The sequence below is a fragment of the Heliangelus exortis genome, chromosome 3, assembly GCF_036169615.1.
Source record: "Heliangelus exortis chromosome 3, bHelExo1.hap1, whole genome shotgun sequence".
NCBI lineage: Eukaryota > Metazoa > Chordata > Aves > Apodiformes > Trochilidae > Heliangelus > Heliangelus exortis.
The window spans coordinates 11,692,661-11,717,692 of NC_092424.1; the positions used below are offsets into that span (position 1 = coordinate 11,692,661).

Consider the following 25,032-nt stretch of genomic DNA (forward strand, 5'->3'; position numbering starts at 1 on the left):
GCGCGGCAGGAAGCGGCAGCCGCGCAGGCGCCCGAGGGCGGGAGGTGGCCACGCGCAGGCGCCGCTAGTGGAGCGGGCTGGGCCGACCCGACCCGGCAGGTGAGAACGGGGGTTCCTGCGGTTCCGCTGCCGCTTTGCGTGCGTCTTAGTAGCGGGTGAATGCTTCCGGGGTTTGAGAGGCGCCGCGGAAGCCGGGAGTCAGCCGTAGCGGAGTCCCGAAACACGGGCGGTGGGTGGGAAGCAGGGTGCCCGGGGGAGGGGGCGGTTCGGCTGGGCCCGGCCCTGGGTGCTCTGGGGGAGGGAGGGGTCGGCCCGGCCCGGTGGCCTCTGAGCCCACGTGTTTTGGTCCATCAGCGCCGAACCCCCTCAGCCGCCCGCCACGTACCGAGCGCGGCAGACCTGAGCGGCAAAGTTTTTCTTGGGGATTCTGCGTTTAGAGAAATAAACGCGTGATAAAGTGTATCGGCTGTGGTTGTCGGAAAGAGGTCGGAACGCGTCAGGCGGGCTAAACATGGAGGAAGATGAAGAGGAAGACTACATGTCTGATTCATTTCTTAAGTAAGTAGGTAGCTCTTTTTTTCTCTCTTTGAGTGACTGTAAACATGAGAAAAAGATGCTAATAACTGCTGAAATAAAACTCTTAGACAGGATGTAAGGCCAGGCTTGCCCATGGTGAGGCGAGTGAAGGAAGCTATTCAGAAAGAAGAAAAGCAAAAAGAAGCCAATGAGAAGAACAGGCAAAAGAGTATAAAAGAAGAAGAAAAAGAAAGACGTGACTTGGTATTGAAAAGTGCATTGGGCAATGAGAACAAAGGCTTTGCTTTGCTTCAGAAGATGGGCTACAAGAGTGGCCAGGCCCTTGGCAAAAGTGGTAAGCTTGTCACTGTATGGAAGTCTGGACCTATGTGCCTAAATTTTGCTGTGCTTTCATATTTTAGAGAGCTGTCACTTTGAACACAAGGTCAGTAAGTGTCTCTGAGAGCCTCGTGTTACTCAACTGGGAATGTGTTGTAGCAGAAAAAAAAGATGAGAACAAATCTCTAAGCATTGGTTCAGTAGTATATGAAGTAAAATCAGCAGAAGAAAACATCAGTAATTGCTGCGGCAGTTCAACATGACAAGCACACAATCAGAAAATGAGCAGTAATTATATTTGTTATCTCTAGTAAATGAACTGGCCCAGAAAGACCCTTGTTAATCTTAATCCTTACCCAGTTGTAAGATTCTCGAATGAAAAATGCTGCAGAAGGTTGTAACAAAGCAGTCTTCATCACAGGTATATTATATTTGCCAAGTCAATGCTATTTTCTTTTAGTAGAATAGTGTCCTGAAAAATGTATATGATCCAGCAGACAAGCCAAAAAAGAGAGGGAATTCAATTTCCTTTGTAACACACTAAATGTACATTGATTTGGGATTTTTCAACTGCCAAGCAACAAAGTCACATGAAAATGTACATGTTAAATGTCAAAAGTATCTTGCCTGCTTGAAAGTACTACACAAATCATAGTTTGAGAAAGACTGTATTTCTTAAATTGATCTATTTTTTTTCCCTCACAGGAGAAGGCATTGTTGAACCTATTCCTCTGAACATAAAAACAGGTTTGTGATCCTTCCTGTTTAACTTAGTTTGGTATCAGGGCTTCTGAAGTATTTAAATTCATCTTCTGAACTTACATAGGCAGAAGTGGGCTTGGTCACGAGGAATTAAAAAAGCGAAAAGCTGAAGAAAAGCTGGAAAACTATAGACAAAAACTCCACATGAAAAAACAAGCAAATGAACAAGCTGCAGATCAGTTCCGGTAATTTGCAACTTCTTGATAAAATCAGTTAACTTTGTCATCTCTTAAAATATAAAATCCACATATAATCCTGAGCTATGTTGTTACAATGGTTTAAAAAATCAGGGTTAGTTGGTTCCAGTGGTCTTGGTTTTGCTTTCTGATTTGGTTGTTATATGTTAAGAAGTAAAGCCTTGGGTAGGATGTATCTTTTGCAGATATTTAGTGAACCACTTGTTCAACGCCTTATGAAAACCTGGTGAAAAAGTGTTCAGTGTAGTGTGATTTTAAAAGCATTCTTGAAGGTGTAATTCCAAACAAATACATGTGCTCTTCCACGGAAACAGTGTCAGGACTTCCAGTGTTGTCCTGGTTTGAAAAAGCAGGAATCTTAGATTTTTCTATTTTAGGAAAGCTATCAACTATAATGCATCTCACTCTCTGCCTGTTCATTTTAACTATATCCTTTTTCTTAACAGAATAAGATTGAAAAACAAACAAGAAGAACGTAAGATGGAAGGAGACCTCCGAAAAAGCCAGAGGGCCTGCCAGCAATTAGATCTGCAAAAAGTGAGACCTATGATTTTTTGGATTGGAAGGAAAGCTTGCAGGTTAGAGATATAGGCAACAAGGTAGTGATACAGTTCTTGGAAGCTCTCTGAAATTACAGGATAATTAGCCTGAAGTCTTGATGTTTGGCAAACACTTCAGTCTTAAAATACTTCAAAGTACATGTTTGCTCCATCAAGATACTTGAATGTGTGCACCAGCCTCATGGTAACCTATGTGAGGACCCATGTTAATTTGTGTCATTGGAGCTCACCCATTTTTGCTGTTACTTTTGAGCTGTTTGTATATGTTTCAGTAGCCAGTGTTGGGCCATCTTAAAAACATTAGTAAAAATGAGTAATCCTTATGGACCACTGTACTTAGTTTCCAACTACAGCTCTAACAAGTCTTTGTAATACTGTACAGGAATATTTTAAAACCAAACATCTCGCCTATTAGAAATTGGTTTTATCCAGCATCTTACAAGAAAACCTATTAAGACAGATAATTTTCATTTAAATTTTCATTATTTAAGGATATTGATGTTCCCAAGGAGACTTGGTATTGGCTAGGACCTGAAGAGGAAGACAAAAAAGATGAGGAAGACAAGGAAGATGAATGCACAAGCTCAGACTTAAGTGTAAGCTCTGCAACTAAATTAAGGCTTTGATTCAGAAGTAAATGTAATATTCCTTTACAAAGTACATATGTATATGTGCATACTTGCATAAAGGATAAATGTATACATTTAATTTCCCAAGCTGTAGTGAATGGCATTTTGCAATCTTAAAGCAGTGATTTGTATTGCAGTTACATGAAAAAATACAAAACCACTCATTTATTAATCCTTATCTCTTTTGAAGCTGATCTTTAAAAAAAGTAGTCAAGAAATTAAACTCTAAACATTTTTGTATCTTAGCTGAGATATGCATATCATGTATTTAATCAAATTTATCATTTGGATGCCTTATCTTATGTCTTAGGCTGAATTTTAGAATCACTAAGTAATTTCTGGTAATACTTCACAGATTAGCACAAGATGGACTGGAAAGTCATTTTTTGAGGACTACATTTTATGACTGTTGTTAGCTTTAAGCGTTCATCTTGCAGAGATTAGGTGTGGAAAATTATGCCAAAAATATGTACTTGTAATAAGGTAGCTAGGTAATATTTCTAGCTCTCTCTTTTGTGCAGGTTTCTTAGCTAGAAAGAGGGATGAGCAAGAAAAGTCATTAACTTCCCAGGTACCATGAATTCCCGTGCCATTTGCCACAAATCTGGGAAACTTCATGCATTACTGAGCTACAGTTTTGTGTCACTTTTCTATAGCAAAGGGTTAAACAATCTATTCTAGCAAAGCTGGTAACTCCAACTGCTTTATATCATGAGCATCCCAGATCATTGCATATCTGTACCTATCTCTAGGTATCAGAAAAGCTTCACATCCTGACTGCCTATTTGAGAGACAAACACTTCTATTGCATTTGGTGTGGAACAACCTATGAAGGTGAGACTAAACCCGGGTTGTATTTTACTTTCCTTATGCAGACAGTCAAATAGTGCAACATATCCTTTGTTTCTCTTGCTGCAGTCTTTTAAATCTACATGGCAAGTTTTATTTCCAGGCTGCAGGTCTTTGCATAAGGCTTTGTACCTTTTAATTATAAGCCAATTTTCAGATGCTACATTCAAAGAAGATAAAAAAACCAACCAAGCACACTGCCATTTATTTGAATTGGTATTCATACTGATTTTGTTTGGAATAAATTATTTGCAAACCTTGAACACTAGTTAATCTGCTTTGCATTAATTCTTCAATCATTTTAGCACCTTTATTTTCCCCTCCTTTGAGCTGGAATTACATACCTTTTCTCTGCTTATCCTGTAGGCTCTGAAGATTTAGCTTCCAGCTGCCCTGGAGACAGCGCTGCAGATCATGACTAAAGGTTTTCTAAATGAAGCAGTCCTAGATAAGTATGTGTGGTTCATGATATCTTTTAGAAGGTTTGGAGCTGTGCCATACTGAAGAATTCAAATCAAAACATGCAGAAGAGTAGTTCTGCTCATAGAATCATAGAATGGTTTGGGTTGGAAGTGACCTTAAGGATCATCTAGTTCCAACACCCCTCCTGTGGGCAGGGACACCTCCCACTAGACCAGGTTGCTCAAAGGCCCACCCAACCTGACCCTGAAGTTATCCAGGGATGGGGCATCCACAGCTTTTCTGGCCAACCTGTTCCAGTGTCTTACCACCCTCACACTAAATAGTTTTTTCCTAATATCTAACCTGAATCTGCCCTCTTCCCGTTTAAGGCCATTACCCCTTGTCCTGTCACTACACGCCCTTCTGAAAAGTCCCTCCCCAGCTTTCCTGTAAGCCCCCTTCAGGTACTGGAAGGCTGCTAGAAAGTCTATACTGAGAGAGTAAATTCACATTTCTGAAGCATTTTACAGATTTCCTGCTTGATGCACAATTTGTTAGGAATTAAAACTTGGCATTTATAATTGAACTACCATAACTGAGAGGCAGTTTAAGTATTCCACAGTCTTTGGTTATGTCCTGCCCAGCGAAACAGGATCAGCTAATAATAAAATTCAAGTCTGAGTAAGTGAGTAAATATTGGCTTCTTACTCTGTTGTGTGATATGTTACACAGGGGTATATTTTGCATAACTAAAAAGTATCAGATTGTGCTGTTGGGGGTAGTATATAGAAATAAATTTCAATAGACCTTTTAGGGAACAGCAGTTGCTACTGTAAACAGTCACTAATAGAAGGGTACTGCTGAAGTATATAAATACCATTAATAAAAACTATAAAAACTATTGCAACAAACCCATTATTATTTGACAGTAAGAACATATTACAGGTATTACAGGTGCTCTGTACAAGAACTGTGAGGGGTATTCATCCAAAAGTCTGGCACATTCCAATTTTCACATTATAAGAGTAGTTTTATGGGTTCAAAGGGAAGAGAAAGTGGAACTAGTTGCATTTTGTAAGTGTCAGATATAATTTCTCCCAGCTCTTGACCACTGTAAAGAAATACTAATTACTCCAAACTAGTGAAGTGTTTTGTGTATGTAATTCATGATAAGGAGAAAAAAAAAACAACTTCAGGCTTTACAGAAATATTTAAAATCATATTCTTGTTTAGCAACAAATACTCATAGCAGATTGTCAATGATTTCCCAAAAAATATAAAAATTACTATGCATTCATTTATATTATTTGTTTTAACCAAGCACCCACTTTTAACCCATTTAACATTTCAGATAAATCATACACTACTTGACTACACATAGTACTTCTCTGCTTAAAAATCCCCTGTGCATTTGCCTTTCTGGAGGTACGTGAGCTCCACAGCAATGAATAGTTTGACAAGATACAGCTCAAAGACAACAATCTGAAGGATTAATGTGCCTGTCTTTTCTCCCTACTCCCCACCACCATACACACAGTTCTTCCAGTCCAGGCAAGTCTGAACTATGTAACTTAAGAGTAACTGGCAAACTGCTGTTACCTTTTGTGGGACTGACACCAAAAGACCTTCAGAGATATTCTGTACACTTGTTACAGGGTAGGGGTGCCTCAGTATCACAATAAGGGATTAAAACCTCACAGGATGGGAGAGAATGTTTAAGGTGCTTTCTCAGAACAGGATTTAAAATTATTTCTACTTTCTAATGGGAGAATTTTCCTACATCAAGAGCATCTTCAGTGTTTCTTTCAGAAAAAAAACCAAAAAACACACATCAAAACACAAGTTTTTCAAAGGTTTAGAGCAAATCTAAACTACATTTCCTAAAAGTGGAATGCTTAACATTTACATTCTCAATGAAAGCTTACTTCAGAAGTATTTACTTTTAAATTCTAGATTATTGAAAGTGCTAGGGGTGTAGAGATAATTTCATTAACTTTCACGTAAATTTGGTTAAGAGTAACCCATACCTATTTCTCTTATCTTTCCCACCAAAATTAGCCTTGGTATTATTGATAGCATTCCAATAATTATTAAAAAGGTTACTGAACAAATCAGAAAGGGTTGATTCACATACCACGAGACAGCACATCTTCCATGGAAAGCAATAGATATTCTCAAGTGATAATAACTGTAGCACATGTTAAGAGCATGCTTTTGCCACAGGCAGTTAGCACCACATCAACTTAATCTTCTAAAAGACAAGGACTAGGTTCCTGCACTTATTGTACAATACAGTTCAGGTCACCCACAACCTGTGTTTCCAGGTATAAATTGGAAGTGATGGCTTGGAGAAGTACACTGTGTTGGTCTGCAGCTGATCATTGTGAATGGTGATGCGACCCTTTTGGCTGCTGAGCTCCTCAATGGAAGGCAAAACAACAAGGAAAGGACATATCCCAAGTGTTGCTGTTGTTTCTGGCATTTACTGCTATTTCATCAGTTTCAGTATATATCAAACTCTGGATTTAAACAGAATCTGAAAGCCCTTTAAAAGGGCAGTTACTGAGTATGCCTTTTGTGTGACTCATCTTTATGAACAAACTTCACTATTTCAGATACAGATAATCTTCCTGAAGGCTCTTTTGAAAGCATATTTCTTATTATGGATGCCTAAAAAAAAGAGATTAAATGTCAATAAATTATTTTTTATGAGTACATAAATTAATGGAAATAATGTATTAAAACCCCATACCTCTGTTAAGAATTGTTCGGAGAAGCTATGTGGAAGTTTACCTTCTCTGACTTCGGGCCATATCTGAAATTTATAAAAGAGAACAGTTTCAGCCTGTGTTTATTGATTATATGTTGCATCTCCTTTATGATTCATAATTTACTGAATTAATTAGGAACATACAAATTACAAAAAAAGGTAAGGATTCAAAAAGAAAGTATCTGTAAACAGTTTCAAAGTTTTTTTTCCATTTAGTTGTGCTTTATTTTGTTTTTATTGTCATCAACTCTTGTCCCTTTTTAAGATTAAAAGCTTCAAATTGTACAATGATGTGTTTGTATCAGAACCATTATCTTTTTATCTTTCCTGTGGATGCTGCAGCCTGGCTTAGGTTAGTGGTTACTTGTAACCAGTAAAACAGCTCCTGTGAACTGCAAGCTTTTTGAGCAGTAGCTTTAGGCCCTTCGTTGCTGGTGATCTTCAGCTGAACCAGTTACTCATCGACCTCACTTTTGCATCATGTTCTTTCAGCAGAGCTTTCCATGCTCCATTAAGTCAAATTGTGTTTTAAGCTGATGGAGCAGCTGAAGGCCATCCTAGGACTTACCCACCTGCCTACAAACACAACATTTTTATGCTTTTAAGTAAACAAGACTAATGGGGTTTGCCATTTTTTACTGTAAACACTGTGGGACCTTGGACAGGTTTGCACAGTCAGCTGTAAGCAGGAATGAGATGGCTTAGAAAATAATACAAGGTACAGAGCTAGGCTGAACCTGCAAATCCAGCAGACACATTGAGATGGTTTCCTTTTTTTGGCAGAAGGACCAAGCTAACAGTGTTCAGGAGTTTCTGGATTCAACCATCTACATATATCTTACAATTACTTCAGACAAGGTCAGCTGTCACGTTATCCAACTAATATCTAGGTTTGAACAGTTATACCAGTAATGTGCAATGTACCAAGAAAAAACAAAAGACATTTAAAAAAAAAAAGCTTGAGTAATATTCACTTTCTTTTTGAGGTAATGTCTTTTTCTATTAAAGCTGCATATTCCAAAGCACTTTTGTTGTCATTTTGGAAAACTTAAGTGTTTTGGATTTATAGAAACTTTGTAATTCCTCCACTGTGCAGAGAAAATGTGGGCATGGCTCCCATTTGTAATTTATTCTCTAGATTTAGAAAATTATTCCCTTGAAGTACTCTGATCAAACAAAAATACTTACTAGAACTTGATATCTTTTTTGATAGCCATTATTCTTCAGCATGCTCAGGCTTTAATGTTTATGTCCATAGGACATAAATGAAAAAAAAAATCAAGTAATATTTCATTACTTGAGTGACTACCTTTCAACTGAGGTGTGAGGACTTCGGGGCCTCACAGAATTGAATCAAGGGCAAAATGTAGAAACAGTATTCTAGATTTACAGATTCTTCCTAGCTTGCAATCAGCATGCTATACCAGTAGGCCAAACAATGACTGAGGCTTTTTTTTTTTTAATTAAAGGTTACATACCCTATTTCTCTCATGGTGAGAGCTGAATGCTGAAAGAATTTCAAACCAAATTAATCCCAGTGCATAAATATCGACTGCTTTTCCATAGCTATCCCCAACCTACAAAAGTTAGAACAAGAACAATGTATCAAATCCAACTGGACAGCACTTCTTAAAGCAAAATTTGAAGTCAACAGAAATTTCCACCCCAATGCTATAGGACTGGCCCTGCTTATCTTCTGGTTCATCATTAACCCATTCTGCTACAGACCTGTTAAACGGTGACTGTTATGTCCCATTAAGCAGACTGAGATTGAGACTGCTACAGATAAGCAATGCCAGTATATTTGTCACAAAGATTGAAACAAATAGAAGAGCTCAAACTCCACAGTTGTTGAGGCCCTAAGTTCAACCTGAAATACATGGCTGGCAGCCTGGCCTTGCAAGAGCATTCCTTACAGCATGGAGTGTCAGACCCCATAGGTGAGCACACCGAAATAAAACCACACTTGCAGGCAGCTTTCTCCAAAATTCATTTATCCTCATTTACAGAATCAGTCTGTTACCAGGTAACTTGGTTTAGTATTGAGATTAGGACTGAGAACATCCAATGCTGAGTTTATCATGCAAGCCTAGATGCAGACTAATACAACAAGATCATTACCTGTTCTGGTGCCATGTATGGCTTTGTTCCTATGTTCTTCGTCACAGTCTCATTCTCCACAGAAGTCACAAGACCAAAGTCACCTATTTTTATTTTATCTTCACGTGATATGAATATGTTCTGAGGCTATGTATAAATTTAAAAAAAAATAACAAAACAACAATAACAAATCACCATACAGCCAAGGTTTATTGCCAAGCATTATCAGTCACAGAAGTGCTCCCCATAAAAATTTATAATTGTTCACAGAAATTAGCATTAAGGAACTAATGGGGTGAGAAGCAAAGTTCCGTTTTTTAAACCAAACTAAACTGAAAGTAGTACATGCCACAGTAACTAATTTTTTTTCCACAGGCTGTCACAACTGTATCAAACTTTAATGCTCTTCAGACACAATGTGCATGTAACATCAAATATCCAGAAATGGTTTTTAATCTTCAGTCCCAGCCCTAGGGATTGGATACACTTGGGCATCACATTTAGGCTCACATGGAAATCCACACAAATCCTTGCTTCTCTGAGGCACAGCAGGATTGCTTGTACTGAGGTAATGGCAGAGATGGGGCTTACTAGAGGCACTTCACAGTACCACTTTGAGTTTCCATTGAACTTCCCATTTTTAAATTTGACAAGCAAAAATAGACCTCTGTGCTTCAATGAAGTTTCCTAAAGAAGATAACCTACATTTCTGAATGTTTTAAAACAAAACTAAATAGCTTCATTCTATCTTTTACTTAAAGAAGCTCCAATGAACTGTAAGGCCAGGAGAGACTTAATATTTAACAAAAGATGTCTGTGTCAAGAATGCCCAGTGCAGTTCTGTTCCAGTTTGGCTGGATCCACAGACATTTAATACAGTTCTATCTGGCTACACTACTTGAAGACTCCATTCATACCAGCCACAAATGGAATTCATCTTAGCTTGAACCTATCCTGCAGATTTGATTCTGGGACATGTAGATCTCAGCTGGCCAAGCATTCAAGTTGACAGCAGATCAAAGTGCACAGAAAAGTCCCTAAATTCAAATGCAGACAGACAAGTCAGCAATAGGACTAGAAAGCAGGTTACAGCATAAATGGAAAAAACAATCTCTGGCTCAAGAAGTCCATAACTAAGTTACATCACTGTATCACTCAGCTCTAATACTCCAGGTGTTTGGAATTAGCCACTATATCAGAAGAACTGCATCCTAGATCAACATTTAATGTGACCCACTACAGCCATTTTTAGGAACACCACCTTTAAAACTGTAGCAACATTGTATCTGGCACACAAAGCACTTAAGGCTTCCAACTTTGTCCTTTATAATCTTTATATTGAAATAAAATCTTTTTATGATTGTGCACTTGTAGAGACCTAAATTCAATCCAAAAAAGTAGCACTCAGGTATCTGTATACAGAGGTGGTCCAAGAGCTATTGGAGTACACTGTTACCAGACACACTATGTATATTAGGATAAACTATCCCTTTGCAATTTGGCAAGAGCAAACTTCCTAGACTCAACTTTTCTCCTTTGTTTTAATTATTTTATAACCAAGTAAAGTTAATATTTCTTTTTCCAGTAGGCATTATTGTGACCCATTAACACATAATGCACTGAAAATGCCTGTTAACTGGTGACTACTGATTTTTTTAACTACTGCGTTCTGAGATCCTCCAGTTTACCATCTGATTTTAGGATGAAGTACAGCCAGTTGCTGAAAAAAAACTAATCACTAGCAATATCAGAAGAGGCACACTACTAGGGTACATAGTAGACTAAACAAGGACTAAAACAATTCAGCAGTGTATGAAATGTCAGTAAGTACTATTTTACCTTTTTTATTACCTATTCTACTTACCTTCAGGTCTCGATGCATTAACCCTTTAGAATGTATATATTTCACTCCTTCCAATATTTGTAAAAATTTGTTTTGTGCCATCTCATGATACTTCTTGTCTTGTCTATTCTTTTTAATCCAGTTTTCCAAAGTCCCTTTTTCACAAAATTCCATTGTGATGAAAAGAAAAACTTCTGACTCCTGCCTGCAAAAAAAAATTACATACTATACTGAAATTTCCAAGATACAATTCCTCCCAAGCCATTGATGATTTTCAGGTTACTCTTCATAAAAAAAGGATAGAAAAAAAATGTTGTTGTTATTACTGTAATTCCCCAAAACAAAGCCTGCAAGTCCCCTAATTTAAAAAGATACTAGAGCAATTTGTACTAGATAAGAAATAAATAGAACTGCAAACCAAAGAATCCCTGTGAAGTTTCTGCACAGCCCTGGAATATTTCAAATATTTTGCTTGCTTCTTTGCTCATACTGGAAGTTATTGGGAGTGCCCAGATTCTCCTCCCCTCATATCTAGAGGCTTGTCTTCCAGAGGAAGAGATAGCACTGTCCTTGGCTCCTTCCTTGCGTTGTAGGACCTGCTACAAGTCCCTGGCTGGTATTACCTATTCTGCTCAAGAAACATAGCCAACTGCCAGACAATTTTTAAATTTCTGTTGTTAATTCTAGTTCCAAATTTTGAGTTCTTACACTCCGTTACAGATTCTGCAAGTTCTGTCTATTAAGAGAAAGGAGAAAGATAAAATTACATAGTGTGACCATGGAAAAGAGGATACAAACATACTTCACTATATACAACCTGGTGCTGAAAATTACTGTGCCTTTTTTCCAGACAGTTAGTATGGAACTATGTGTATGCATCTGTATTTGTATAATGATTTATTACCAATCATCAGCCTTTCTTTCTACAACACAAAATTCACTATGGCAAACAAGTCTGTGACTGCAAAATACTATCTTGTTGTTACCTTGAGCCTAAATAAGTAACACAGTCTTTCCCTTCCCAGCTCCAGTGATATTGCACTATGTTTTCATGCTTAAGTCTTGCAAGTTGTTCTACTTCACGATTTACATTCCTGTTTGGAGGGGAAAAAAAAAAAAAAAAACACAAAAGGCATTTCCCTATAAAAATTCAGTATTAAGTAAAGCGTAAAAGATTTAATTATCAAGTAGCAATGCACAGTTTTACATTCCTTTAGCAAAAGAAGATATTCTTGTTCATATAAATGTAAAATCATAGTGATAAATGGGTTTTCTTTAATCTGATCGAAATACAAAAGTATTTTAACCACATGAGAAATTAAATCCTCCTCAAAAAAAGCTGAAGAAAGCAGATAGTTGCAATGCATAATCACATGAGATAGCCAAACACAATGTAGCAAACACCTGTTCATCTCTGTGAAGTTGGTTTACATACACAGAAGTCAATGTAAATACTCATTAAGAACTATTACTACATTTGGCCTACATTTGTTGTTTTAACATTCCCTACTGAAATAAGTTCAAAGCCCTCTGGAGACCAGCAGTAGAATGCTTTTTTAGTACCATTCTCAGGATTGCAACACAATTTACATATATTTGTGTAGAACACAGAAATCTGAAGGACAGTTACACAAAGAATAATTATCTCAAAGAACTTGGAACTTTTAAAATAGATTACTTAAAAGAAATTTTAAGTTTTTCAGCTACTGATAAAATACTTTTTTTTTTACAGAAAATTATTTTAAAAAATTAAACTAAGATCATCATTCTCTGTCAAAACTTGTAAAGTTTTGAACAACTAATATTGGCTGGATTTAAAGTATTTTCCAATTACAAACTACAATATGTATTGCTTTCACTTTTGTCCATTTTCCCTATTTATAATTGTTGAGCATTACTGATACATAAATTCTACATATAAAAAGTAAACAGTGCTGCTTTCAATGTTTGATTTATCAGCAAGTTTTCTTCAAACCCATTTTGCAATATTATAACCAGAGCACTAGCTTGTCTGGGGAAAGCAGAACTTAACAAATCCACTTTTTTACAAAAAAAGTGTAACTGACATCATTCCAGTGCATGCAAAAATTAACAGTTACATGCCATTTTCTGCTTCACTTAGAAATAAAGAAAACTGTATACCAGAAATAATGGACAATTAATAATGAAAGTTGTTTAAATGCTGTTAGGACTATTAAAGAGATAAACCAAAGCACTAAAATTTTGATTAAGGTTTTACTGAAATAAAAGAACAGAAATAAATACACAGTACATACTTTTTGAGAGGAACTCGTTTGACTGCATAGGTCAATCCATCAATCTTTGCTGTGGCTTTGAAAACATTCCCAAAACCACCTTCACCAATAAGCTCTATATCTTTAAAATTCTTAAGAAACCTTAAAAAAATTATTAAAAAAAAAAAAAACAAACCAAACATAAATACTTAAGATTAAATATTCAGGATACATATATAAAAAAAACAAACTTAAGTGTAATTAACATTAAAATTCCAAGATACATAAATGATCCTGACATGAATACATCTTCCAAAATATTCTATATATTCTATTCTATGTCATACTATATTTGAAGCGTAAAAAAATAAATTGCTAACACAAATTTTCTTGGAAAATTATTTTTACAGGAGTATTTTTCTACATTTTATTATAAACAACCAAACAAATTTAGACATCTACATACTGTAATTGACATACAGATCTTATTTAAAAAAAAAAAAAAAAATCCTTCTTACATTTTGTCCATGGTGTATGATCTTCCATTCACTTCACTGGTATTTTTGTCCAAATAAGGCAGATTTTCATCTAAATGTGGCTTTTTTTTTTCCCCTTCCTTTTTTTTTGCATTATCAAAATTAGCTGCCAGTTTTCTTTAACAAGGATAAAAGCAAAACATTTAATGAGCCATTTCTCTAATATATGAGAAAATAAAAATCCCTCCTCCAATACTGGCATTTCTTTGCCTAGGTATAGAAAAACTGAAGGGATTTGCCATATACTTTATAGGAGAAAACAACCTAGAAATACACACATACCTGTTGGGTTTCAGGGCAGAACTTCGTGCATTTCTCTATGTGAAAAAGAGAAGAAAACCAAGATATACTGAATATTTTCGTTATACTTGGCTAAAAAACATATCTGAGAATGTATATAGGAATTGTCTATAAATGTGTTCATACCTTATATAAAAACTTAATAAGAATGAAGGTGCATTTTAGTTTAAAATTTTTCACATATGCTATGTATGACACCAACATTCCTCCCACAGAAAACTATAATCTTAGATGATCCCCTTTTTTAGGAGTTCTGCCTACTTGGTAAACAGCACAGAATTTTGGTCCACAGTACAGAAATTACTAATGGTTAACAGTAAGAAAGTACTGAATATTCTTAGGAATATTGCACATGTGTTTTCTAGTGGTTTATGGATTAAGGAACAAATTGATGCTACACTCTGAGAAGAAGCTTGCTCTGTTTAGGGTCTAAAATGTAATGATGTGGAAGAACATTTTCATGCTATATATACCTGAGAAGATGAAGGCTCTTCACATATTGCCATCTCTGTCATTTTTTCTTCCAGCTGTGCAGCTGTGTCTTTGAAACAAACACTGCTATTTTTGGAAAATAACAGGCTAGGTTTTAGTTCAAAGTAGCACAATCATAAATAAAATAATTACAAAAAGGGAAGAAAAAAAAAAAAGAAAAAAAAGGAAAAAAATGGTTTTTAAAAGCAAAACCTGAAAAAAGCCTTAATAATTACAATTGATGACAAAATTTAATGCTGGAAAGCTAATAAAACAATAATATTTTGTAATATACTCCTCTATTTCTATACTATGACATCATGATATCCAGGTATCAGATATGATAAATATTCTATTATATCCTTTATCCTGAACAGGTTAAACACAGATGTTTATTTCAAGGCAGTGGAGCCACCTCTAGCAATGGCCATATCAGCTTGCTTTGCAGTTGCACAAGGAACATAAAAGAAGTGGTAGTGGCACTACTGCTGGATACAAAACACTTAACCCAGGGTTCCCTTTGGTGGAAATAAAGATTTATGGAGAATAAAAACTAAGAACTAAAAACTAAAAAACTAAAAAAATAAAAAAAGGAGAAACCAGCACATGGAGCACAGAAAAGTACTATACACAGAAAAGTAAATGACTGTTAAAAAGGCATGAAATAATGCTATTTAAATCACAGCAAAAATGCTTCTGAAAGAACTATTCATGGCAAAATACAAATAGGTCAGAAGGCTGAAATTATTATATGCTAACCTGTAAGAACTCTAATAAAATTGCACAAGTACAATAAATTTTGCTCTCAAGTCTAAGAAACATAAGCCCAAATAGAGTAGAATTCTACTGCAATAAAGAAACTGTAACAAATTTTATTTAGATCATGTTACCATCTACAATTAGTAAATACTTTTGTTATCACATTATCAGTGAACCCAACTTACTCTGAGTCAGACTCAGTTGGCACTTGGCTAGAACTGGTGTTAGATTCTTCACCTTCTATCTGGAAAAAAAAAATCAAGAATGGTTAACAAAAATCACATTAAAAAATAAGTAGTGAAAAAAATGCTGGTCAAAGAGGAGGGGGGGGGAAGATTACAAGGTCCTAAGTGAAAGTTATTAATTAACTAGTTCATAAGCCCTGCAGAAGAAAGGCATCTGCCTGACTTGCACACAGAGGAATGAAACACAGGGCCCTGTCACAGTGAGCATTTTCCAACTCCTATTGAGACTATGTAGACACATTTGCAAAAATAAAAGCCTGGGATCTGTTACAGATCAGGATTAGAGTAACATTATCAAAATAAATGTTTTCACTGTTTATTGCATATGCATTTGTCTGTGTGGAAAACAAGACATATTGGTGTGGTAAGCCAGAACTATTTAGACTTTGGTATATATAATCAGCAAAACTGAAAATCTGTAAAAAACAAAAAAAACAAAACAAAAAAAAAACAAAACAAAACAAAAAAACAAAACAAAAAAACAAAACAAAAAAACAAAACAAAAAAAAACAAAACAAAAAAAAACAAAACAAAAAAAACAAAACAAAAAAAACAAAACAAAAAAACAAAACAAAAAAAACAAAGCAAAAAAAACAAAGCAAAAAAACCAAAACAAAGCAAAAAACAAAGCAAAAAACAAAGCAAAAAACAAAGCAAAAAACAAAGCAAAAAACAAAGCAAAAAACAAAGCAAAAAACAAAGCAAAAAACAAAGCAAAAAACAAAGCAAAAAACAAAGCAAAAAACAAAGCAAAAAACAAAGCAAAAAACAAAGCAAAAAACAAAACAAAAAACAAAACAAAAAACAAAACAAAAAACAAAACAAAAAACAAAACAAACCCACAAACAAACCCACAAACAAACCCACAAACAAACAAACCCACAAACAAACAAACCCACAAACAAAAACACAAACAAACAAAAACCTCACAACATTCAGTTACCTCAGTGTGAAGGCCCTGCACTGCAAAACCTGGATTACTAAACTGGGGTTAACTGAAAAATTTGATTCTAAATACTTAGCAGGGGTTCTACCTCCGTTTTTGTTCCCTCCACATCATAAAAGTCTAAGTGTAATATTAAAAGCAACACTTACAAATCTTACAGACCATAAGCTGACAAAAAGAAAAAAACTAAGGGTTTATGTTTCAATGATAGCCAGCAAACAAAACTTTTTTTCTTTTTAATTCAGGACTACTGGGCCTTTACGACTTTTTACTAGTTAAATTTTGTTTGTTACACAGACACCACTGGGAATAAGAATAATTAAAACCTTAACAGACCACCACAAATTTAGAACAATTGCTAAAGAGGTTCTGCTTGAGGTAGAAAATTTCAGACTTTAATAGAAGTACAAATACCCATGAGCGTGCGACACAGGAAATTATTAAGGAAGGATCCTAGAGCTATAGTACTCTTAAAATCAACAGTACATGAAACATTTAAAATTCACTGGAAACAGCCAATTAATGAAAAACTACCTAAAGTTAAAAATATTTCTTTGCTCTTCAACATTGCCTCCCTTCCCTTTAAACTACACTTCATTTTAGTTCATATGTTACGTGCATTTCAGAAGTAGGTTTTGATAACCTTAGAATTCTGTTAAATTTTTTACACGTATGAAAATACAATCACCAACATGAAGCCATCTCTGCCCTCCAGAGCATGATGTTAGCAGTTTCTTTTCTCTTCCTTGGACCACCATAGAAGTCCTGTTGATTCTCATTCCTGCTTTTGCTTTTATCACCTAGCACAATAGATTATTTAATCCACAGAAGACAGCAAGAGAGTTATTTTCATAGCCTGTCAGCTGGACAGCACTTCCACACAGGAGACAACCAGCATATTACAGTAGATGGGATTCAGGAAATTTTAATATTTGTGCATCTTTGAATGACAGTATATAGACCATATTCTGAAATACACAGAGATATCAACTGTGGTATTTTTAATCCAGAAATTGAGTATAGAAGCATAATATAAATTTTAGCAACTAAATCCTGTAGCCCAATGAACCCAGCAAAATATATATTGCTTCCCTCTTAAGTGGTATTCATGAAATATGCTTTTAAATACAGTGAGGAAATATATTCAGAAATTAAAAAGACATAAGAATTAAACTTCTTTCTTAAGTCTAAATGTAGCACATACTGTTAGACAGCCTTCCTCAATTAGCTTCTCACACGCTTCTTTTGCAGCAGCTTGTTTTGCAGCAGCAAGAGAAGGTCCAGTGCCAGTTCCATATGCAACACCACTAATGGTACACCTACAAGAAAACCTGTAACATACAGCAAGGAATGAAGTCTTATGTCCTACAAGACAAGTCTTAATTTGATAATTTTAAGCAATGAAACGACATTATAGAATGGAAATCCGAAATACATATCTTCAGGACAGTATTTCCAATATACATTTAATCTACATAACAATGGTAGGTAACTTGTTTGACTCACCCCCAACATGGCCAGTTCTCAGGGAGTGAATATGTAGCACTTTTTAAGGTTGAACTGCTCACAAAGCATAGGATCATATGGACCCAGAATCACAAATTAACTGTGGTCCAGATTTTAAAATGCCTGGTTTTGCTGGGGTAGAGAGGAGGAGTTTTCCAGCAGATATTGTCAAAAGTTCAAATATGAAGATATTTTTAATCATGTCTCAGCTGTCATTAACTGGAATGTTTCTACAATTCACTGACTACAATACATACAGAAGAGGTAAGCAACAGGCCCTCCTTGGCACTTTGTTCCTAGGGGTCCCCAAAGGTGCCAAAGCTACAATCAAGATAACTGATGATTTGTCAACACTGACTTTTATTATCATGCTGTCTCTTCTCCCAGATAAACAGACGCAGTCCTCTTAGTTTCTGCTCCTGTGCTGTAACCTTCAACTGTTAAACCACCTTCATCTAACACTACTCATGTAAATAATGGTAGTGTTTGTAAACAACAACAAAAAAAAGTATTCAAAACAACTATGAAGACAAAGTGCATCTTACATGGGAGCATGGTCATCTCCAGTTCGTTCCCGGTCAGGAAAATCAAGTAGCTGCAATGTCTTTTGTGAGTATCTATTCAGTGTGTCAATATAGTTGCTGCCTATTACAGGTAACATCACTGGACTTTTCATTAATTCTACAGCTTCCATATTTGAAGGATTCTCTATCTAGAAAACAATCAAAAAAGGTAACTTACAGCTTAATAGGTTAAACAAGTCATGAGATCTAATACAGATGCAAGGTTTGTCAGCATTTCAAAATACTTTTAAGAAATGTGAGGACTGCTTTAACAGAGTCTCTTGTGGCAACAAGAATTATTACGTTTTTAATTTCCAAAGAAATGTAAATCCAGTTTTTCAAGTATTGCACCAATGTCTTTAACAACCTGTCACCGTGTCTCCTTCCACGTGCTTTAAGGAAACACAGGGAATGAATGTGAATCATCTCATTAAAAAAAAAAAGCTAATGCTGCCTCATCCATTTTCTCACAATCTGACCACAGCCAAGAAAAGGAATGTCAGCAGGATGTTGCTGATGCTGCCATTAGCAAGGGCTGCAAATGCTTCTGAGCATGTACAAGAGAAGAAAGCATATCTCATGATAAGGCAGCATTAATAGTATATTATATAAACACAAAGCAAATATGTTAAAGCAATGACAGAATGACAGTGCCAAAATAAAAAGCATCTGGAAACAGGTAATGAAAAATTTCACTCAAAAGGTGCTAAGAAGCATTCAGTCAAACAAAGAAAATTAAGAATGGCTACCACAAAACACATGGCAGAAAACAGAGGGACAAAATTCAAACCTACACTAAATCAAGGCAGGATAAAGAGTACCAAAGCATCTATACTGTAGAAAATATAATTAGAAGGAAACAAAGATGTGTGAGATCAAGTGAAAGAAAGCATTTTTATGAACAGAGTGGCAACAGACACAATGAACTGCAGATGTTCTGAAGACACTGAATTCCTGAAAATGAACAGTGTCCAGTTTGGATGTAGCAAGGCAGTTTGACAAAGGCAAATGCTTTTGCTCATCTTCTGTAACAGCAGAGGAGGTTGGTATTACATACCAACCTTGAAGCATAGCAACCAGGAAAACTGTTGTAAGAAGTAGAAAACCACTCAATAAGACCAAACAAAGACAACTAAATAAATAATTATAAATTTTACAAATTAAACTATTTTATTAGCTACCTTTAGAAATTAATCTTCAACTTTTACTATCCATAAAATGAAAAAATAAAAATCCTACAGGTTAGTCACCTGTTTCTCAATCTTTTCCCATGCTTCTTTTGCTGCTACTGCTCTTGCTTCCTTCTTAGATTTACCAGCGCCTCTACCATATTCTTCTCCATTTATTTTAAGTGCAACTGTGAATCTGCAATTAAGAAGCTTTAGTAAAACATTGTTACATTTTGACATACACATATTCAATTACTGTGTCAGATTCAACTTTCTTTTTTCATCTACAAAGTGCTATAAATTAACTGCTTAGGTATTTATATATTCATGCGCTTTTAGTATATCAAACTCCTCATTATCATAACTCTTCAGTACAAATATTTTAAATGTTTCCTCCCTAGTCACAAATGCATGTACTTTATTAGTCCTAAAAGTGTTTTTGAACGCTTAACTGCTTTTTAAAAGCACAATTATTTCAATTTTTAAAAGCAAAAGAATACATAAGGTCAGCATTGTTGCAGGCAAGGTTGTCAAACCCTAACACCAGGACACAGCTCTGCAAAACTATACAGAAAGTTTAACTAAACTTGATTACACATATCCAGACGTGACATTACTCTGACCTTTGATACTCTGCTACATACACTCTTTAGTAAGTGCAAAAAACAGGTCTCATGATCCATAAAACATGAATTTAAAGGCAGTCCCCCCCCAAAAAAAACCCTAGTCCTGCCCTTCTACTTTCAACCACTGATGCTTCCACATTCCGTTATGCAACTGTGTATCCACTGCTTCCCATGCAGCAGTGACACAGTCACCCATAGCATCCTTCTCTCTAAATTGGAGAGATTGGGTGGGTGGACTGCTTGGTGGATATGGATTGCTTGGATGGTTGCATCCAGAGGGTTGTGGTGTCCCTCAGGGATCAGTGACATAGACAGTGGGATTGAGTGCACCCTCAGCAAATTTGCAGATGATGCTAAGTTGAGTGGTGTGGTTGACACACCTGAGGAATGGGATGCCATGCAGAAGGACTTTGACAAGCTCAGGAAGTGGTCCCATGTGAACTTGATGAAGTTCAACAAAGCCAAATGCAAGGTCCTCCACCCAGGTCCAGATAATCCCAAGTATCAATACAGGCTGGAGGATAAAGGAATTGAGAGCAGCCCTGCAAAAAGGACTTGGGTGTGCTGGCAGGTGAAAAGCTGGACATGAGTCAGCAGTGTTTGCTCACAGAAAGCCAACTGCATCCTGGGCTGCATCAAAAGAAACATGACCCACAGGTGAAGAGAGGGATTCTCCCCCTCTACTCCACTCTGGTGAGATCCTACCTGGAGTACTGTAGGGGTTACTTTTTAAATTATCATGTGGGAAAATAAATAAGATTACTGATTAACCTTTGAGACCCAGATAATTCCTATTAATTTATTCTAGCACTATGTCTGAGCACAGGCAGTGCTGGCTGTCAAGATGAAAGATGTTAAAAGAAACATACTAATTATTAGCATAAGCTTTGTCTTCATGCAAACTAACAAAAACAAAACCCACAACAAAACATAAATCTTGAGTGTCTGTGATCTTTGGTGGGGGAAAAAATAGCAAAACACTATATTCATGTTGAAAAATAAAACATACAGCGTCACCTGCAATTGTGTGTAAAAGTAGAAGCAAAACATCTTACACAAAGGATCCTTCTCTTGTAATAGATGTTCAAAAATTAATGACACATAACACATGATTGAGTACCCAGTCAATTAATACGCATTCAACCTTTATGGTTAAAATTAACAACATAAATCAAATAACTCTGTAAATCTAAATAAAAATCAAAGCACTTAAGTTATCATAGATCATAAACTAAAGTACTTGCAAGCTGAAACCCACTCAACTTACTGAAATCTCTCAACTTCCTGAGAGATTTCATGGCAGATGCACAACATACTTAGAACATACTGTAGCTACCAGTAAGATGTGCATTGCTGTTGAGTTCCAAAAATTGGGTTTTAAACTCTGAAATGTTTTCTCTTCAAACACTATCACATGACATTGTCTCCACGTACCACTCATTCAATGCTTCAACCAGCTCTTCTGCCACATAAATACTTCTATAACTGACTTTTATGACTGCAAGCTTTAACCAGTTCGTTCACTACAGGAAGAGTCCTGGTATTTACTGACATGCACAGTGAACTTACTTAGGATTATGAGGTGGGCCTGTCTTCTCAATATCCATATAAAACGGGTTAAGGTTCCGCTTTTGACAGTAATTGTTGATCTTCCCCATGAACTCACGCTCCATTTTGACACAGTATCAAAAAGGTTCTGCAATGCAACATTCAAAGATACATTAGTGCCTGCAGGCCCGGCGCAGAGACAGCCCCGTAATCTTGGCAGACCTCTGCTGCAATATAAAATAGAACTTCACGGGAAGTTAATTCTGATTTCCGTTTCAAGTGCTTGATCTGCAACTGTTTTTGAAGACTCATTGACTGGAATAACATTTAGAAAGCAGAGCAGAGAACTGAGTGATTAGAGAAGATTTGTTAGCAGATTGGTGGGAAAAGGCTGAATTTTTCACTGAATCCTTTGCGGGGGGGGAGAGGGGGGGAGAGAATCGGTAATGTTAGAATCGATTCCTTCAGAGGAAAAACCAGGAGGTATTTTAACATACTCTTCAACCGCGACGACAGCCAGGCCCAGTGACACCGGCAGGCTGGCTGTCGGTGGCCCAGGCTGCCGGCAGTGGAGCTGAGGGCGGGCAGCCGCCGGCGCCGCTTGAGCCTTGGGGACCGGGACCGGGACCCGACCTAAAAATCCCTTCCCTCCCTGCGCCTCCGCCCCACACTCACCTCCGGGCCGCGGCAGACGTCCCGGGATCCCCAGAGGCACCGGCAGCCGGCACGGTACCGTACGGTGCGGCAGGGAAGTGCAAAGCGGCTGAATGGCACCGCTCCGATTTCGTTTCCTCAGCAGCGACCGCCCCAGCTGAAAGCAAAACCGAAAGCTCCTGAGCCCTCGGTTAGGCGTGGCCGCCCTGTTCTGTATCAAGGGATACAGGGCAGCTACAGGAAAATACTGTACACACCACAGCGCCCAGCACGGACAGGGGAGAGCAGTGACACACTCAGGTTTTCCCAAATACATCCAAGTATTTTATTTTTAGTAGCCCTTTTCCTTCTTGGACTAGCCGGTCAACACACAAAGTGTGACAGGGTTAACTACAAGGCCGTTCTTGGCGTTCACATCAGTATCCCCCTACCCTGCTATTGTCTCAACCTAAGCAGCTTCACAAAGAAATTAATCCCAAACCATAGTCAGGGTAAGTAACAAAACATATTTCCTTTGAATTTAAAATTCAGTTGCTATCCTTTGGTTTGAGTAATATTTTATTGCACTGTATTATTTTATTGCATTCCATTTTACTACCGTCTCTCTCAACCCTTAAACATCTTCTCTACTTTTCTAATTCTACACATGTGGGCATTCTTTAATGAGGTGGTCAGCAGGCACAACTTATTCCAGTTGAAACTGTACTGCTAATGTAACGTTAGGAAAAGGAAGAAAAAAAAAATCAACAAATTTTTTACATGGTGCTTCACCCTGTTCCTCCTGTATCAATGAGCTGATTTTACATAGGTGATCTTCCACTTTTTAGAGATCACACCAAAGAGCACACAGCAGTTAGGAAAGCAAAAGCTCAGCTTGAGCTAAATTTGGCCAGAGACATCAAAAACTTCAAGAAAGGGTTCTTCAGATATATTAACAACAAGCAGAAACAGAGGAAGAATATTGGCCCACTATTAAATAGGTGAACTGGTCACCAACCCTGCTGAAAAGGCAGAGGTTCTCAACACCTTCTTCACCACTGTCTTTACCAGTGCTGTTAGGTCCCAGGACATAGGAACAAAAGTCCAGGTTGATGCAGACACTGACCTGGCATCAGTAAAGGAAGACCTGGTGCATCAACAATTACAGGTGCTTGACTCATAAAAATCAATGAGTCCAGATGCCACCCACTCTAGGGTGTTGAGGGAGTAAGCTGATGTCATTGCAAAGCCATTCTCCATAATCTTTGAGAAGTTGTGGAGATCAGGAGACATCCCTGAAGACTGGAGGAAGGATAATGTCACCCCCATCTTTAAGAAAGACTCAAAGGAGGACCCAGGCAATTACAGACCCCCTAGCCTCACGTCAGTCCCTAGGAAAGTCATGGAGCAAGTCCTCCTGAGGACTATCACAAGCAAAATGAAACACGTGATTAGGAAAACCCAACATGGATTTATCATGGGCAAATCATGCCTGACAAACCTAATTGCCTTCTACAGCAAAGTAACCTGCTCAGTTGATGTCGGGTGAGCAGTGGACATCACCCACCTGGACTTTTCCAAGGCTTTTGATATGGTACCTCACAGTCCCTTCCTAGAGAAACTGACTCTTTATGGCCTTGACACATGGTCTGTGCCATGGGTTGGGAACTGAGTGACAGACTGTGCCCAGAGGTGATAGTCAATAGATCCTTCTCAAACTGGCAACGAGTCACAAGTGGAGTTCCCCAGGGATTGATATTGGGCCCAATGCTGTTTAGAATCTTCATAAGTGACCTGGATATTGGGATCAAGAGTACCCCAATGAAGTTTGCTGATGATGCCAAGATTAGCAGAGGTTGAGCCACCCTCCAGGATGACCCAGACAGACTGGAGGAGGAGGCTAGCATTAACTTTATAAATTGTGAAAAAGTGTAAGGTCTTGCACCCAGGAACACATAACCCAAGAGTGAAGCTCAGACTGGGATCCACTTGGCTACACAGCAGCGTTATGGAAAAAGACCTTGGGGTCTTGGTGGATAACAGGCTCAACATGAGCAAACAGTGTGCTGCTGCAGCAGCAAAGAAAGCCAACATTAGCAGTACTAACAGAAATCAAAACAATAAAACTTGTTTTCTGTCTAATACAAAACTGTGTTTATCAAAACATATTATCAAAGAATAATAGGAGTATTACTTGAGGAATGAAGCCTTCTGTTAAAACTTCGCCCTGGGGCAAACAATCTGAAAGAGCAGGTGATACATACACCTGGTAAAATGTTCTATCATGCATTCCAGGCTACCATCTTAATGCCTTTCTGATTCATAGGCTATAGAAAATATCGATGCTTAAGAATTTAAAATATCCTAATGTCATACCAGTTCCCCAAATACCTAAGTGTTTATACTTAAGTAATTGACTGCATCATGAACAACAGATCATCTTGGTACCATGGAGGCATCGCGGGTTGTTTTGCCGCCAGGTAACTGTGCAGGAAAGCAACAGCAAAGCCGGGAAAGGCATCGTGCCCA

The 25,032-nt window shown here is 37.2% G+C and overlaps 2 protein-coding genes across 6 annotated transcripts; one reads left to right on the forward strand and one right to left on the reverse strand.

The window, feature by feature from the left end:
* Window positions 1-14: 14 nt before the first annotated feature.
* On the forward strand, window positions 15-7,315 carry GPATCH11 (G-patch domain containing 11). Of its 3 annotated transcripts, none has more exons than XM_071739177.1 (10): window positions 15-111; window positions 440-562; window positions 645-871; window positions 1,561-1,602; window positions 1,682-1,802; window positions 2,261-2,351; window positions 2,866-2,970; window positions 3,756-3,837; window positions 4,219-4,304; window positions 6,579-7,315. In XM_071739177.1, the coding sequence occupies exons 2-9, from the start codon at window positions 522-524 to the stop codon at window positions 4,272-4,274; spliced, it is 765 nt and encodes a 254-aa protein (XP_071595278.1). In that variant the 5' UTR covers window positions 15-111; window positions 440-521; the 3' UTR covers window positions 4,275-4,304; window positions 6,579-7,315. The 3 variants fall into 3 exon arrangements, with proteins under 3 accessions (XP_071595278.1, XP_071595277.1, XP_071595276.1); XM_071739176.1 differs by having other exon boundaries at window positions 440-558; XM_071739175.1 differs by having other exon boundaries at window positions 440-558; window positions 4,219-7,315.
* EIF2AK2 (eukaryotic translation initiation factor 2 alpha kinase 2) lies at window positions 5,453-22,687 on the reverse strand. 3 transcript variants are annotated; one of them, XM_071739173.1, is made up of 16 exons: window positions 22,546-22,687; window positions 21,892-22,018; window positions 19,778-19,892; window positions 18,510-18,676; window positions 17,663-17,789; window positions 15,453-15,511; window positions 14,511-14,595; window positions 14,020-14,054; window positions 13,720-13,854; window positions 13,244-13,363; window positions 11,954-12,061; window positions 10,989-11,172; window positions 9,146-9,271; window positions 8,503-8,601; window positions 7,007-7,069; window positions 5,453-6,924 (listed from the first exon to the last, which is right to left on the reverse strand). In XM_071739173.1, the coding sequence occupies exons 2-16, from the start codon at window positions 21,993-21,995 to the stop codon at window positions 6,814-6,816; spliced, it is 1,638 nt and encodes a 545-aa protein (XP_071595274.1). In that variant the 5' UTR covers window positions 21,996-22,018; window positions 22,546-22,687; the 3' UTR covers window positions 5,453-6,813. The 3 variants fall into 3 exon arrangements, with proteins under 3 accessions (XP_071595274.1, XP_071595273.1, XP_071595275.1); XM_071739172.1 differs by having other exon boundaries at window positions 6,866-7,069; XM_071739174.1 differs by lacking the exons at window positions 19,778-19,892; window positions 22,546-22,687 and having other exon boundaries at window positions 6,866-7,069; window positions 21,892-22,020.
* Between the last annotated feature and the right edge of the window lie 2,345 nt (window positions 22,688-25,032).

Excerpts from the sequence above, each read along its gene's own strand:
- GPATCH11 (XM_071739175.1), top strand. The coding sequence starts at position 512 with ATGGAGGAAGATGAAGAGGAAGACTACATGTCTGATTCATTTCTTAA. Across the intron at positions 2,971-3,755 it reads GCACAAGCTCAGACTTAAGT|GTATCAGAAAAGCTTCACAT; the intron begins GTAAGCTCTGCA and ends ACCTATCTCTAG. Across the intron at positions 3,838-4,218 it reads GTGTGGAACAACCTATGAAG|GCTCTGAAGATTTAGCTTCC; the intron begins GTGAGACTAAAC and ends CTTATCCTGTAG.
- EIF2AK2 (XM_071739172.1), bottom strand. The coding sequence starts at position 21,995 with ATGGAGCGTGAGTTCATGGGGAAGATCAACAATTACTGTCAAAAGCGG. Across the intron at positions 17,790-18,509 it reads GGAGATGACCATGCTCCCAT|GTTTTCTTGTAGGTGTACCA; the intron begins GTAAGATGCACT and ends TGTATGTTACAG. Across the intron at positions 14,055-14,510 it reads AAGAGCCTTCATCTTCTCAG|AGAAATGCACGAAGTTCTGC; the intron begins GTATATATAGCA and ends TTTTTCACATAG.